Consider the following 17,614-nt stretch of genomic DNA (forward strand, 5'->3'; position numbering starts at 1 on the left):
ACATTGGACAATTTCCTTCTAAACCAACATTTTTAAACGTTATCAACTTTTCAATTTAATTCAATTTAAGTCAAACCCACGTGGCGTTGAGTTTCGTTAAGGAAGGCAGAAATATTGCGAAAAAATCGCTGCTTTAGACTGTTTGAATATCCAACGCTCATTATTCTCGTTGGGACGGAAAAACGCACAGATCGTTTGATTGCGGAAAGTATGACTCCTCCGTAACGTCTATCTGAAATGCCTTAATTCGAACGAGGGCGGTGTGTTTACCTTCGTCGGAAGTTCGGCAGTTAGGTCCGTCACGTTTATCGAATTACTCAAAAGTTATGAACATTTGCCCGAGGTAGGATGAATTTGTTTACCGGTGATTCGAGCAACTTCGGGAGCATCTGCCGAGGGAGACTATTTGCGTTTACATCGGAAGGGTTGCAAAGTTCCACGGACTCCCAAAGTCATAGACAAATGTACCCACACAGATTCATGTAGTTAACGAAACTGTCGAAACGTAAACCTGGATTTTTGTCGAAAATTTTCCGCCTGAAAGTAACGTTCGTTACTTTTCTGATCAACGTGTTCCGGGACTTTGCATCATGAATCTATGAAATCCGAAGGAGCAAAGAGTGGTTGAAAAGCACTCCAGAAGAACAAACAAACTCGTAGGGCCGTTCAATAATTCGTGCAATGCTCCGATATGCGAGTACCAGAGCGTGTATGTGCAGTTTGTGTAACATGGGGGGTGATATGTTTGCCAGGGGAAAATGGGTAAGGGTATCTTCCAGTAGCCAGGGGGATGAATTACAGAATGGAGTTGGACTGAAGTCAACATCTCCGGCTTCTCCGCGATTTGCTCATCCACCAAATTGGTAGGTTCAGTCAATTTGCAAGGATCCTTTTAACCTTACGAGGTTGGTGTGTTTAACATCCATACATGCCCTTCCGGCGGAATGAAATTTCTCCACACCTTAATAACACAATAATTTTCACTTGTAGCTTCCACGACAGACTCGCTCCTGGAGCAACGCAAAGAGATCCCGATCACTTTCCCAATCAACGAGGGAAATTTGTAAGGATGATGTTTTGCCTGCAGAACCTGCAATATAAACATCTCCATTTCCCCACTTCCGGCCAAATCAAGCCTTAGCTCCCCTGCACTGAATTAGTGATCGATGACACCGAACGCTAAGAGTCATCGACATACTTCCCTCGTACGTCTTCCCATACAAAAGTGCAAAAGCTTTTCATACGAGTCATAAAAATGATTTACGGAATGCCGGCGGATTGGAGTTAACTTCGTCGGGCATGTGCATTAACCCAGTCGATAGGGCTGGTCGATTTAGTACACTTCCGTCCTCATTTATAGGGCGTTACGTGCACTTCCGATAAGATTGGAGTCGCAGGTGCACAGGGGCTTTATTCGAGCAGTTACCACCTACAGTTAGCCAGAGACGGATTTTGCAGCTTTAATGACTTTACAGCCGCGATAAAATGTGGCCCTTTTAAGGAATCCCGAATCGCAGTCGTATGCAATCGCTGGGGGTGACTCTCTACAGGAAATAACTGGGGCCCGGTCCATTTCCATACCTTTATAACACATTTTTTTATTAACCCCCCTCTAGATCCTATCTAAAAGACATCTACGCGTCGTCACTTAAAAGCTCCATCAACTACCCATATCCATCCGGGATACCTTCTGGTAGTTGGAGGGATTAATCACATTGAGTAAATGATTTCGACCGCATGCACGGTGGATTATCGGGGTCTATTTGCAGGTGTATTTTCCTACTTAAAAGATCCACTTATTTATGGGGCAGTACGTGCACTCGCGATAGGATTGGAGTCGCAGGTGCACAGTTGGTTTATTCCGGTAGCAATAGCCTGGTTTGCCAGCGACATGCATGGTCATTTCCGCGGTTTTTCCAGCCTGGAGATTTTTTTCTATTTTGTTTAAGAGCTCGTTTAAGGTGCCCTCGATCTCTGGTTTTATCATGAAGGGTAATTTCTTTCGACTGCCTCGGAATGGCCCATAAATTGGCGGCGTCAGACCTTCTAACGACGTCTCGTGCTAACGCAAACCTCGGACAAACCTCGGACGAACCTAACGCGAGCCTAGCTGCAACCAGGTGAGTCCCACTGCGTAAACTGCATGGTGCACCTAATAGTTAAGCTGTAGAGAATTGCGAGCTAACGACACATAAAGGTGCCCTAAGGCTTTCAATGTGCGAATGCTCGCGCTCCTGATGTATCAACATGGCTTTGCTTTATCAACGCTTCCGGAGGAGGTCGTTCGGTTTTATATGCCGACGATGTATGAGGGAAATTATGCGGAAACAATTACTAACTACACCCTGGGAGAGAATGGTACGCCTTTATGTCGGCCAACGAGAACTGCCCATTGCCACTACCTAGACGCCTCTCTACAAGCGAATAGGCATACATTATTCTAAATTATGCAACTGTTTGCGCGAGGTGCAGATTAAGTCGTTCGGGCGATCGACAATAAGATATTTTTCAGAAGTGTCATATTCCGACGTACCACGGCTATTTCCGAAACAGGTCCCCCTGTCAATTCTTGCTCTACACTATTCAAATATTTAATTTCATACAGATTATGTATACAAAGTTATATTAAAATTAGACTCGATGTAATGTTCCGAATTGGTATGTGACGTTCGCAAATGTATCAAGACGTTTAGAATTTCATGAGATTTTCGGGTCTGAAATAGCTTATGGAATTAGAAGCAGTCTGTTATTTAGGGTATTGTACATTCTGTACGCCGTACCTGGATGAATATTCCAATTCGGGAGAAATGAATATATTACTGGTACTTTTGGTAATGTAGCTGTTGGGATATTAATTTGTAGTTAGAACCGCGACACGTAGGGATGCCCTAAGGTGCTCGAGGTGCAAACTCACGTCCCCCAACACGAGCAATGTGAGTTTGCCTCGCTAATGGAGCTGGTATTTCGGTTTTGATTTTGACGCCTTCGGTGCATTACCGATCATCCAGTCCCGAGGAGTCGATATTGCTCCTTCGTGTTTGCGACACTTCCTGACGTAGCGTCAATGAACCTTTGAAGCTCAAAGCGGCTCGACGCGACGAAGTGAGAAATTTCCGAAATTTCCTAGTCTTTGCGGAAACTGTCACCTCGAGCATTAACGTGGACTTGATCGAGATGTGTTCAAAGTGTACGTGCTATATCGGAAACACGCGCATATATAACAAGGATAACACATACATACACTACGTAGATAATTGGATTGAAAAATGAAACGCAAGGAATATTGAACACGGAGCCCATTTTCAACGTGCACCGTTTCATCAAGAATATCGAGCTAGTTAAAAAATATGAACCATTAATAACGTAAAGGTATGCATTTTATGACGTTCGGTTTTTCTTAGAAATTTCTAAAGTGCACTTTGGGCGATTTTTCTTGATTTCTTTGAAATCGGAAAATGGCAGTTCTTTTGATGGATCTCAAATCCCGTGAATATCTGGCTGGAACTATATTGTTATCCTTGAAATGTAATAAGTTGTCCCTTGGATCATGTTTAATGCCGCACCAGCTGTTTGCAAATCAACGCGACCTGAGAGCCGCGTTTGATATTTGTCGTGCACATACATATCAATTCTGAATCTGATGCATATGTATCACTGATTATGCGACGAGTGGTGGCATCCCAGTTTAAGCATTGCTAGATTAAATAACGTTTGTCAACACGATACGTATCGTCGGGTGTGTTTGATGACGCGGCGGATGAAAGCATTATGCATCGGCTGCACCGGACAATAACCGGCGTACAACCGGACGTGGCTGTGGAATATTGCAAAAATCCGAATATAATAATTCAACGCCTCTGTTCGATGGATATCCCTTCACGGCATGTAAAAACCGCTGGTGGCAAACAATGCATTCAACAATTTTATAACAGAGGGTCCAGGCTACCTACACGAATAAAATACATGATTTAAAACATTCGTTCGTTAATTAAAGCAAGACCGGAGTTCTGTCGCACCGATGACCACCCACGAGAGTTATATTTTTTTTAAGGAACAATCCTGGCAGAGATATTACTTTTATTAATAATTTTAATCGCTTAAAGGGGGACCATTAAAGCGACCGACAGTGATTAGACATTAAATGAACTATTATAATTAGAGTCTGAAAGATCCAATATGGGCGGGCAATAAAGGTCTATCGGCAAGGTGTGCCTATCTTTCACAATTGTCTCGTTACACAGCCGAAGGCAATATCCGGCTGCGAAGGCGTGGGAGGATCGTCCCGTTACTTCGACACATTATTTCGAGGACGTTCGCTAAATATGGGCAGCACGAAGGCATAAAAGCGGGCCAAGTGTGCGGAACATAATCGTATACGGAAAAATGAGAGCCGCGAGTATTTATGAGGCGACGCTAAGTTTCGCGCTGGCATTGCTACCGCGGGCTGCCTTCATAAAAAGCTCACGCGCACCGGAAATTGTCCGACTGTACGGCGAGAAATATACGAGGGGTCGGAGAGAAATGCATGTCGTTCCAATTCATGCCCGGAAACTGCATAACATGCATAATATGTACGACCGGGCGCGGGGGGGTCACGTAGTTAAAATGTTCAAATTTTTCGACCACTTTTTGCAAAACGTCGCGCGGTTACTGCGCCCATATTATACGCATATCCCTCGGTGCTCCGGCGTGCTATTTAGAACGCGAAACAATCTATTCCACTTGTTGCAAGACTTGACTAGGTAATGCGAGATCTCCCAAGTACACGTGAAATATTCGCAAACGATGTGATTACGCCGTGAAACGGTATTACGTACGTACTTACTCGGTGCCTTTACCCCGGAACGCTTCACGGGCAGCGGCGACGTGAAGACCGAAAATGATTAATATTCCGCAATTACCGTCATTCATAGGGCATAATTAATATCCACGGTAAATGTTCTTCGGAATTTAAATACCATTGGTATTCCTTTCGTTTTTCGGAATTAAATGCGCCGTTGTGTTAATTCCCGCGATTGACCGATTAAAAATCGAATCTTCGCGGATGAGCGGTCGGACGCTGTTCGATGATCGCTTTTGGTTATCGATTCCAAGGAATTGAGCATATTGCCCGCTATTTTGCGTTCCACCGATTGTTCGTTAAATAGGGTATTGCCTCCCCCTGCAAGACGAATATAGAGGTGAATTTACCTGAATAGATTGAAACGTTTGACTGCGATAAATGGTGTGGCATCATAGCCGGATGGCTTTGTTCCTGGGTGTATTCCCCTGATCGATGTCGATCTCCTAGCGCGATCGGAATTGATAGATCGCTTTCCCGTTCCGACTTTCGCATCCGGTGGTCCCGGCGAATGCAAAAGACGACCGAAATGGGATTTCCAGGGGAAACAAAAATCGTTCCGCTGGCTCGTCACCAGGAAACGCGGCTCCGTTGTTCGTTCCAGGCTTCCCCGTTGTTTCGATTCGTTTGGCTCTCGGATATCGCCGCCGCCGAAACCGAAAAATAATTGCTAAATTGGACCAATTAAATTTCGTTATGCCCCGCAGTCGCGGGAGAACCAAAGGGAGCTGTCTCTCGATCTTCCATCTTCCCACTCGTCGAAAATGTGGAGAAAAAATTCATTTTAAACGCGACCCACGACTCCCGCTTCCAAGCGATGCGCATGAGATACGATAATAATTAAATCCCGAACCTGGATATTTTCATTGTTCATATTGGCTGTGCAGAATTAAAGTAAAAAAATCGGAAAAAAAAAGAAATAAAGGGGGGAATTAATGGAAAGTGAGACTCTGGGGAATGCAAACATCGCTCGCTGGTCTGCCACCGGAAATGCACCCTCGTTTGGAGCCGCGGTTTCGGTTGTTTCAATTTGTCCGCTGCTGGGATTTCTCGCCACTCTCGAATTCTGGCGATAATGGATCAATCGAAGCCCATGTTCGGCCATTGCGGTCCAAATTGCCGCCCAGAGATTCGCGTAGTTACACTTGCTGGCGGCGCGTTTCTTGCGCTCCTACGTGCTTCAACGGAGGAGCGAGTGCACGGACCTCTGCACTTTTATGAATAACTCAAAGTCCCGTGTCCTGATTGCAGCGAGGATTTTTTCATTCATAGAGACGAGGCTTCGTGCTCGCGCAGAGCCTCGCCGCCGAGAGTAATTATGCGTTACTTGGTTGCTTCAGAATTCATAGAACAGATTTCACCCGCTCCTCCCCTCCGCGTCTGGAAAAGACCATACGAAAGGACTTTCTTTTCAAATTAGACGGATAATTGCTCCGCATACGTGAAACGCTCTTTTGCCGGTTCGGCGCTTGTCAAAGAAATTGGATCGAGAACCTCCTTGGCTTCTTCGTCGACGGTGTGCGAGGAGACACATCTACAAATTGAATGCCAGGAGAAGAAATACTTTTACCTATTCCTGTTAAGTATAGTTCATTTCTACCTAGAGTTAATAGCTAATTTTTCTGTTGATTAATTTCCTCGGCCCTTAAATAAATCGTATTCTCCCGTAGGGGGATCCCAATTAAGAGACCTCGCTAATCGGATGGCGTCGCTTGAACAGGAGGAATTTTTTATCAATCCAAAGGTAATTCCGCCATTTCTGCCTTGCAGAAATTCATCCCGGGATCCGAGGAAACCATCGCTTCGCGGCACCGAGTCCCACGTGGGACGGAATTCCGTGGAAAGGCACTCTGGAAAGGAATTGCGAATAAATGTTGATGGAGAAAAGAATTGGATGAATGCTGCGTGGGAAATTCGACGGTCTGACTCGGCGTAGTGTAGGTGGAAGAAAGGAAAAGGGGAGAGAGAGAGAGAGGGAGAGGGGGAAAAAAGAGGAAAAGGTCCATGCACCGCAGCGTTCTTTAGTTTCCGCAAGCACCTCTTTTCTCCGGAGAGCTCCGCTCCACCTCCTTTCCATTCTTCTTCTTTATTTATTTTTTCGATTTGGGCACCTGCTTCCTCGCCTCGACGGTCCTCGAGGCCGCGCCGTCGAGATTTCCAATCGATTTTCCAGGCAAACAATTCGAAAGAGCGCTCCTGCTAAACAATGCTCCTCCCCGCAACGACACAGCGCCCCCATTTGTTTGAATTACCAGATCCGGGGACCTTTTCAATCGGGCGACCGTCGAAAAACCGCCGGAAAAAAAAAGCGAACCGCCGACATTAACTAATTACTCGATAGGACGATTCCGGGGTTGCTCTTCGGGATTTTTCGTTCCCATTTGTGACGCAGGAGAGGAAGAGAGGACGCTCGAAGCGGCTCTTTTGTACCCCCGAAAATATGTTAAGGACTCGGTACGCTCGACATGACCAAAGATTTCATTTGATTAAAATATCGGAGATTCCACGTGGCTGTAGCGGCTTTTCCGTGTCTCTTTTGCTCCTCCTCGGTTTCGCGAGAACAATGCGTCGGCTAACGGGGGGTAATATCCTGTAAATAATTCATGACTTGTGCACTCGCGGAATATGTCGCGTTAACTTTCATGGGATTACTGCGCGTATCAGTTTTGCCCCGAGTCTCGGGCTTGACTGTAATTACTCTTCGTATCGGTTTACTTGCTTACCTCGAGAGACGCTGGTTTGCATGAGGCACATAACGCACGTATTGAACCGCACCAGACTGCGCATGCAGGGAGTTAATAAGGCTCAATCCGACGGGCAAATTGCTGCATTACCTGCAGGTACGCGATGTACACAGAGTGTCCCGACCAAGAGCGCTCAAGGATCATGAATGACTTCCTGGGATTTCGAGGAAAAAGAAGAACCCTCGCATGATGGTTGCGTGTCCATTAAAACTGCATTAGACATTAATAACTTCCACTTACTCTTAGAGAAAACTCGGGTTATTAACGAAGTGCCACCTGACTGCCTGCAGGTCTCCGAAAATGCACCTGAAAATTAGCGATGCATTCATATGGACCACTGGAAATTTTTTGATTATCTCTGAATTTAATAATTACCTTTCATTGTTACCAGTCTCTTCCACCGAGGTGCAATTACGCGTCGTACCAAATATTTCTAAGCGTTCAATCAATTTCCTCAAAAACACCTTAACTGCAAAAACACTTCGCCAAATACAATCTTGCTTCTTGAATTAGAGAAATAATTCAAATCGTTCTTCCTTCATATAAAATGGAGTAAACTATTTTTGCCGAGGTTAATTTTACGTTCATTCCATTAGAACCTGAAATCAGATATCTTTGCAAAATTATTACAATACAAGTACTGTTTATCCCAAAAATGATGCTACCTCTCAAAGTCACATGTCCATGAAAATCTACACAGTTATCTATTTCATGCGACCAAACAGCAAAGTTAAAATTAATCAGACCAAATTAAAAAAGATATTACGAATTTGATCTGAAGACACATTATTTGACGAGTACCCGAAGTGTACTCAAAGTATTTCTCCTCATTACTTTAGTGCTCGCCAAGTATAATGTATTCAAATTGAGTATCTACTTTCGTTCGTTTGGTCAGATTTAGTTTTAATTCTAATATTTGATTAGGGTAGTCACTTTAATTCCGAAGGCACTTTGGCCCGCGTTTACTCAACACCATTCGCTCGATTAGCTCGGGAAACGTTGGTTTACATCCAGGACACATTGCGCGAGCGAAGTGCTCCAGAGTGCGGAAGGCATGTAGCGAGTTAATTAGGTCCATTCCGCGGGGTAAATTACAGTGTTACTTGCAGCTGTTATGAGGATTGGCGCGAGGAATGCATTTGAGCCGTGCACATATCACCGGGGAGACATGCCCTAACCAATGCGACGCCTAGGTAACCGTTTATGAAATTCCGCCCGAGTTATTCCCGCGTTCATACGTACTATTTCACTCGCGGCATTCGACCAGCCGACCTCGTAAAAAGCGCCTAATGGACGGGCACGGCCGGATTTCATTTTCGGCGGGAATCGAAAACCCGGGAAATCGGTTAATCGCTGGCGAATTTCACGGAGGGGAACACGGCCGTGCCCGTTTACCCGTGTAACTGCACCGGCAATTTCTGCCGGCGCAATTGGGATTTTTCCTGGCATTTTCGCAAACCCTGCGAAGATGTACACTAGCGGACATGATTCGCTCCCCTACGAATTACTTCGACAATGTTTCTCAAGAAGGCATTCATGACTTTAACTGTGTCTACCAGTCCCGATGTACGTTGAGGAGACGCAAAAGACAACGTTAGATGTCCGAGCCCCAGTTTGGAAGACTTCACCCTCTCACCTGTAATTCCAACTTTTCGATTAAATCCGAAAAGTGCAGTTACCACGAATGGGTAGTTGAACGCCGACACGAAGTCTCATTACTCAGTCCCAATTCTTCCCTCGCGATGGTTCCCCATCACGAACCATGGCGGATCATTTTCCGGCTCTTGTGGTTTTCAGTTTCCCGGTGTATTTCGGGTCGTTAAAAGTTAAACCGAGCTTTCTGGGGTAAGAAATGAAAGGGTGGGTTTCGAGGAAGAAGTTGGTGCCATCGGGTTGACTTCTCTTCGTTGGGTCTTTTTTTTTTATATTTAATTTTGCAGAAACTGGCGCGAAGGAAATGCCGTCAGTGATGGGTATGGTGTTGATAATAAATTCTTAGAAATCGTTGCCGTGGATGATGTCAAGTAACCACAGATTTTAGATAAATGTACGATCTTATCACTTAGACTCTATTAGTCCAACCATCGCGGCTCTATTTTGTAATAAATCAATTTTTTCTGTAATCACAAGTGCGAAGTCGAGCTTCGCCATTCTCCTCACGTGCGATTTCGCGGCTTGAAGTTCCCCTCCTTCGAAAAATTGGCATCGGGCTCCGAACGCGGCCGAGAGGGGATACTTTTGAACGTTCGTTTGCTCTCATTGCCGGCCGACGTCGTCAAGTTTGTTTGAGTTTAATTGAGCTTGAAAGTTCCCGACTTGTTCGGAGTTTTCGGCCCCGCGATCGGGAGCCTCGAGTCGCTTTACTAAGCGGACTCCTCGACTCTCTATAGAGAGCCTCCTCTTATACCGTCGTAGTCTTGGGTCGGAATGGACGTCGAACCGCGGCGTGAATCTCCTTCAATAATTTTCTATAAATGTAAAAATCCTCAGCAAACATTCCGTTCCCTCTTCGATATTTCAAATTTCCACCGTGGCGCGTTCCCAAATTTTAAGTACACATTTACGTGCTTCGAATGATTCACGTGAAAATATTAACTACACATTTTCCTGTTTCGAGTAAAATCAAATGGTCTCTTGATGAGTGTGGCGGATTCTGATTGAAGGGAACGAAAATCAATGGTCGAAAATCAATGGGTATCACGTATCGAGCATCATCGAGGGATTTGGTGCACGCGTTGAAAGAAACAGGGGGTAAATAAATGTTTACCCGGACATAGAGAATCGCGATGTACTTGGTGCGTTGAAATGTTCTGCTCGTTGCGGAAGTATTCATCGAATGGGCGCAACCGTGCCCATCCCCGTCCACAATGAACCCATTACCGTAAAACAGCAGTTTCTAAACGAATTTCGCTGTACCGGTAAACCAGCGTACTCCAAGTACGCCAAGTATGCTCGCAGTGTACCAACGCAAGTACTCTTCAACCATGCCTGCCCCTTGTACATCGCGAGGGTATTTCTCTTTACGTCGGCATTCTCGCACTTATTTAGGGAATAATAACTATAAAATCCCCTCGAGAGCTCAATGCCGGTATACGGCTGAACGTAATTTTAAAATGAGCGGTAAGCAGCGAGCGGATGCAATTCCAGAAGGAACAGTGAGCTTTATAGTCTACCCCCTGCAATTGCAGCTCGATGTGCAGGCTCGGTGCCCGAGTAAAAAATTCCACCCTTCCTTTTACCTTATGATAACGATTAATCTAGGACAGATTGTACGTACTCGTCCTATAAAAATATTACTTACCTCCCTATAAGCTATTATGACTTTAAAGTCATGTACTCGTATATCGAAATTTTTTAAGACAGTTCTTATTTGGTTTATTCGGCAGGACTTAATGTAGCACCTTGTTATTTAAGCACTCTTCGGTAACCAAGGATTCTGTTAATAAATTGTAAATTTACACACAAGTGGATAATATTTACAAATCATGTAACACCAGATTCTCCTTGGCTTGATTAAAAAATTGGGTCACCGGGGGTTAATTATCAGAATATTAATGCTTAGAGATAATTAAAAATAATTCTGGCATCGTCGAAGCCTTCAAATCATGACGCCCCATTTGCAGGGTGGTAAGTACATCGAGCAGAGCATTTAGAAATCTAGTAGGAATACACCTTGCACTGCAGAAATGTCCGATACCCTCCGATAGCGGCCATCGATGGACGGACGTAAGTTCGACGTCGGCGTTAATGACTCTAAAATCCCTTCGGAAACGCTTTACGGCAGTAAATGGCACGATCCAATTTCAAAATACTCACCGAGGAGCAGATGAATGCAATTCCAGAAGGAACGGCGAGCTTTATGCTCGATCGGGTGCAGCGATCGCGGCTCCGAGTAAAGGTATACCCAACCGAACCGACAAAGCTGATTAAAACCGACGCCCCTGGATTAACGGAGTTTCCTCGCTGCAATATTAATTAAAACGCTAGTTCTCCCGTGAATAAAATATCCTCCGCCCCCGGGAAGAAGCCGAGGATATAAATCGTATTGAATATGCTGAGCAAATGGACAAGCAAGACCGGACCGAATTCCCAATGAATTAACGAGGAGGTATCTCCAAGATCTCTATTTACTCCACCAAGTGTCCAAAATCGCTCCAGAAATTCAACGATTCCCTGTAAAAAGAATTTTCCTCGCATTTCCGAATTCTCCCCGAAGGTCTCGTTTTGCGTAAACGCGATCCCGTTCCTCTCGCGATAATTGGCGCAATAGAGGGTACATATATGAGAAGTTTCTTGCGGACCATTTCTTAGATGGTCCCTGTAATATACATTTATTCATAACGGTAGTGAATTTTGATCGATTGTTTGCATATCTATTTCCAAATTGAAAGAGGATTGGATTATCGACCGGTAATGTGAAACGCATTGGAGATATCTTTTAGGGGTGGACGTTTTTGCGAAGATTTCACGTGTTTAAAGAGTTTCCCGCTAGGCTGGAAATATCCCGGCGGATGTTCCGGTTATCACGAGGGATAACCGAGTTATCATCGATTCTGGGTAGTTGGTTTTAATTAATGCAATTAACGACGTTGCTAACTGGTCGACGTGCTTGGATTATCTGAGACCTCCCTCGAGCCCCGTGGCGCAGCTCGGCTGTTAACCTGGAAATTGCAAATTTCATATTTATGAATCGTGGGATTACGTATTTTCCGACGTCTTAATAATGCACACGGCGCCCGTGCAAAGGCCATAATCTTCCATTACCATTACCGCGAGAGAAGCGCCGCGCGGAAACCGCGTCGAATAAATGCATCTTCGCAAAGAGGGCCGCCATTAGCACTCTCCTCTCGCGGTAATATCAAAACCTGGTCCGATTTTCTAAAAAGAGAAGTTCGATAAGAGTACGGTACTCTAAAAATCCTAAAAGTCTCATTACCACTCGAGAATAAAAATATGAATTCCCCGCGGCGAAGGAAAGTCGAAGATATCCTCTACCAATATCCAAGATGGCGAACCTGCATTTGTCAACACGGCCGGAAATGAAATCTCTATCCCGCAATTTGGTTAATCGCGGTGGCGGCACTTTCAGACAACTTAATTGCGCGGCTAAACTTCCGAAAACAATCCGCCCCGAAGTTCGCCAGAGAACTCGGCGGATAATTTATTTGCGATTGGAATTAATTAGACCACCCTGTAAGATCCTCCGAGCGATTCCAGCTGGAAGTTCGACGTCTTCCCTTTGCTTTTTTAATTAATCCCAATCTACAGGGATAAGCAGGGGAGCTAAAAACATGCTCGGCAACGGTAAAAGTAGCTTCTTGAAAGAGGCATTTAAAAAATTCAACTCGTTAAACAATTCAGTCCCACGGGCACGAAGTAATCCCCTGTGTGCGAGTTCACTTCACTTCGCATAAAATATGAAGTCACCTTAAATATTAAAAATAATTACCTATTTCGTGCGGAGCAGAAATTTTCTGGGGAAATTTATGGGTGGGGTATTAAGAAGCATCGTTTGTAGGCGAGGAACTTGTCTTTATTTTTTTTTATTTATTTTTCTATAAAAAGTCAGCCGTGCAAAATGTTGCACGGTTGAAGCTCCGAGGATTTCAGCCAATCGCGAGCCATTAATCCGGAGCGGCGTGCACCACGTGCAGCGGTTAAGGACTACCTTACCAAACTGTGGAAAATGCGCCGTTCCAGCTGCTTCTGAGACTGTGTGCATTATGCAACTAATTCCCGCAGGTCCCGGAGGGCTCGCAGCGTGCGATGCGCCTCGAATTTCTGCGTAAAGTAATTACGGCGTTGCAGGAATCACTTAAGTGCTGCCCTCCCGGAGTAATATTCCGCGCAGCGCCGCGGAACGGGCAAGCAATACCGGACAGGACTTTCGTCCTGTCCGCATTGTTGGAAAATTCACCCAAAGTCGCACGAATCGACAAGAATTCATCTACTTTGCATAATCCTAATACACCAGAAACTCTTCATTCTTAAAATAATCGAACATTAAGAGGGTTACTAGTTTATTAAATACGTCTTAATACAAAATGAGTTTAAGACGAAGTGGTACAGGAAATATCCCCTTACCTATCGTGATGTAAATGATATATTAATCGCTTAAATTCGTTTCTCTCTTTGCAGTTACTCGGTCTGGGCATCATGGCGGTGGGCGTTTGGGCGTGGATGGAGAAGGACACCTTCAACAATTTGTCTCGCCTAACAAACATCGCCCTCGACCCAGCATTTATCCTCATTCTAGTCGGTAAGTGGGACCAAGTTGCACCTTCGCCGGGAAATTCGGACAAATTGTCGGTTGGGGGACAGCATTCGGTCCGGAGAGTAGATGAAGCGAGAGACGAGGCCCAAAATGTCGTAAGGGCTGACAATGGGTCATCCCTTGGTACCGTCCGGTTGCTCCCTCGTTGCTCCGGCATTGTCTAGGCGTTGTCTTCGGATTGTTCGGCCATCGCTGGATCCATTTCCGAGACATTCGGCCGACACGAAACCCACGTGCTAGCCGATGTACTCCGTTCGGTATCCGCGGTAATACAGTCCGCTACGTGTCCGCTCTTCCGTTCAGCAAGTCCACCTCGCAGATCCAAATCTCTTAGAGAGAGATTCGAGCTCTGCGAGAGATTTGCGATCTCCATTGTGCGGCCATTGCGAAATATTCCAAGGAAATGAAAGGATCCCCTTATATCAGCGAGAAGTCCTCGGCCGGAGCCGAGGAGATTTCCCCAGCAGACGCGAACCCGTTCAATTTCGATGTTAATCCCGGGGCGAAATCAATTTTTAATCTCCACATTATATGCCGCCGACGGATGTTACATTCGCAATCTCCCCTCGTAATTCCGCGATGGACATCGCGCGGTGGTCCTTAAGGCGATATGAATGTGAAATATGGAGGCCCTAATAAAAGTCCTAGCACTCATAAAACTGCATTATCATAAAATCAACATAAAATTTGTATATACACAAATGTAAAAAAGAATTAAATGTTATGTACATCAAAATTTTACTTATGACCTCCGTACGCTTGTGGTAAAATTTCAAACGATTCGGTAAAACGAGTTCAGAGAAACAAATTCATAAACGAGACCCCTTAAACACCGCTTTTATAGCACCTGGAACCCCTTTCCTTGGAACCTTGCAAATATAAATCCTTTTAAAGTCCAGTCGCTTGAAATCAGGAGCTACTTATCTACAAATCTGCTCATTTTTACGTGGAATTTTTTGAAAATACTCTTCAAAGGAGTCTGGAAGTCTTTTTTTTTACATTTTTTTGTTTTACTTAGCTTAGATAACTTTGCAATGCTACAAGATATCCTTCCAGGTTTTGCACATGTCCCTGCTACGGGCAGATGCAATTCGGGTGTATCCATTTTGTTCCCAATTTGATGATTGAAAATCCGTTCCCGGTAGCAACGGCATTCAAAGAGGCTGAAAGAGCTTTGATTTATACGCAGCAGATTTGCCATGGATTCGCGCTTTAGTATTTTTCGATCCAATTTATTAGGAGAGGGCAATATTCCCATGCCCCGCGCAATATCCAATTCCCATGCTAGACTTGCCTTCTCTCTCAGAACTTGAGAAATTGTCCACTTATGTGGAGACGATTGAACGTTAAAGAGAGACAAAGTCGATAACGAGAGAAGAACCTCGGCGAAAACACGAGAAACTATTTTTCTTCGACCTCTCTTGAATTCCCAAACCCTTGCTTCTCTATTCAAATCGAAAAAGCTTCTTTAATATGGCCCATCCAATATTTCCTTGGAATTATTTCTTATCAAGAAAATCGACGGTTATATATTACGGGAAAAAAGAGGCAGGAAAACAGCTGATGGACGTTTAGCATTATTAGCAGCGTTAATATTCTCGTTCTTTCTCGGATCCCTTTACCGCGTTTTTATGCCTAGTAAAACCGCTGTAAATATGCGGTAAGCCGATAAAAGAACAGTAATAACTTTCCGGCTTTTTCCCCGACACCGTTCTTATCAAGACGATACGTACTGCAAGCGCCCGAGTTAAATTATAGCGCGCTTCATTTTCATTTTCCTTTATTCATTTTTTTTTTTTATAGAAGGAGACGTTTAATTGACATTTCATTGCAGTTTTGACCTGGGCATAGACGTCGTCACGCTCTGCAAAGTTATTCTTAACGACTTCCTAATTCTATACGAGTAATATCCGAGTCACCCTGGAAGTAATTTCAGAGATCGGGAGGGCTTCCGCCATTACCCATGGAATGAGAATGCGGAGATCGAAGGAGTTTCAGCACGGAATGTCGTTTATGGAACTCGCGGCACCTGCATCATTATCATTTCATTTATTCGGAACGTGCTGGACATTCCAGGCCCGGGGTACATTATAATCCCCGAGAGAATAAATCAGCCGATTTTCCGGGAACCTGTGTTCAAGCGACTAGCCGAGGGAAGCAAACCCTAAATTAAATCTAGAATGTCCAGCAAAGCAGGGCTCGTCAGTATTATCAATGGATGGAAATGCAGAGCCAGCGATATCGATCATAAAATTTGCAATACCTGCACGATCGTTTTATTCCTTCGGAATAAGGACATATTTGAGGTGAAATTTCTCAGTGACGTCGGAAGGAACCTTCCAGGACCTTTTCGGACTAACCAAGGAAACTCCTGGATTAAGTCCTTCCAGCACGTACAAACATCCCTAGATATTCTGGAAAGCAGATTTCGCTATTATCAACCAAATGGAAACACAAAGTTGGGAGGATCTGCGCTCGGAGAACCATTTGGGGAACTCGCAGCTGTTTCGTTATTGTTTAATATACTCGGAGCGCGTGTGGAATTTCTGCTTGACGGTGTCTTCCGAAATGGTACATGCCTTTTATTTAAATCACGAGAATTTCTTCGGTCTATCCAAGGGAGACGTGGATTTGTTAATGAGATTTCTATTTCCTATTGTTCAATATTGGGAGAATCTGTTCTCGGAGAACCATTTGGGGAACTCGCAGCTGTTTCGTTATTTAATATATACGGGGCACTTATGGAACGAATTTCGGGTTCATGATGTCTTCCAAAGTGGTACATGCTCTCCAATTAAATCATGAGAATTTCATTAGGCAATTCAAGGGAGACATGGATTAGTTAATGAGACTTCTATTTTCTATCACTCAATATTGGCAGAATCTATGCTCGAGAAACCATTTGGGAAACTCGCAGCTGTTTCGTTATTAAGAAACTCGGTTGAGTTTCGTGCCAAATATATATACATATATATATATATATATAGGCGCGTGTGGAATTCCGGCTTCCCGATGCCTTCCAAAATAGTACACGACCTCCAATTAAATCGCAAGAATTTCTTTGGGTTATACAAGGAGGGTGCGGTTTTTTTTTAACGAGATTCTTGTTTTCCATTACTACTCGAAACCTGAGGGAATTTTGTTACGGGGTCGGAAATGTTACATTACTTGGGAATTTCGTTGTGTTCGAATCGCGCCATTTTCGTGACCTCGCGGGTTAATGAGATTCTGCCTGTAGCGAAATGAACTGTTTGCAGCCTGTTTAGGGGGTGGAAACGGAAATTCTACGTTTCCCCTGGACACGATCCCGCGTCTCTGGTTAACTCCTGTTTCCAGAACTGGATTAAGGCCTTCAAACATGTACAGAGAACATGACGAAACACCACGAAGCACGCAGTAAGGCGGATTACCAGGACGTACTTGGTATTCCGGAACATCGTCGACCACCGCAAGCGGTTATCCACCAAAGGCGGATCTATCGGAAATTCGGGCATTCCCGTTCATCGATCGATGTCCCAATTAGTACCTTTAAAGACCTCCATCAGTGGATCGCCGTATTTAAACCAGAGCGAATGTGGAACGGACGGTACCTAGATTTGCCCTCTGAGTGTAGGTACAAAATATCTGCACTCCGAGGACATCGCCTAAATCCTCGAGAAACAGAAGCGTGATTAATTAAAATTCACGTTATCAAGCATGAAAATACATCCGCGAATAGTTCGATGTTATTTCCGAATGATGGATTGATGATAAAAT

General features: G+C 44.5%; 1 protein-coding gene across 3 annotated transcripts in view; it reads left to right on the forward strand.

The window, feature by feature from the left end:
• Nucleotides 1-17,614, forward strand: part of LOC105703404 (tetraspanin-5) — a 114,303-nt gene that overhangs the window by 79,900 nt on the left and 16,789 nt on the right. For all 3 annotated transcript variants that reach the window (XM_012431776.2, XM_012431777.2, XM_012431775.2), the window contains exon 2: nucleotides 13,723-13,843. In XM_012431776.2, the coding sequence (XP_012287199.1) occupies nucleotides 13,723-13,843 (121 nt within the window). The remainder of the gene's footprint in view (nucleotides 1-13,722; nucleotides 13,844-17,614) is intronic.

Source organism: Orussus abietinus, unplaced genomic scaffold (genome assembly GCF_000612105.2).
Source record: "Orussus abietinus isolate OABI.00-Male unplaced genomic scaffold, Oabi_2.0 scaffold187, whole genome shotgun sequence".
Taxonomy (NCBI): Eukaryota; Metazoa; Arthropoda; class Insecta; order Hymenoptera; family Orussidae; genus Orussus; species Orussus abietinus.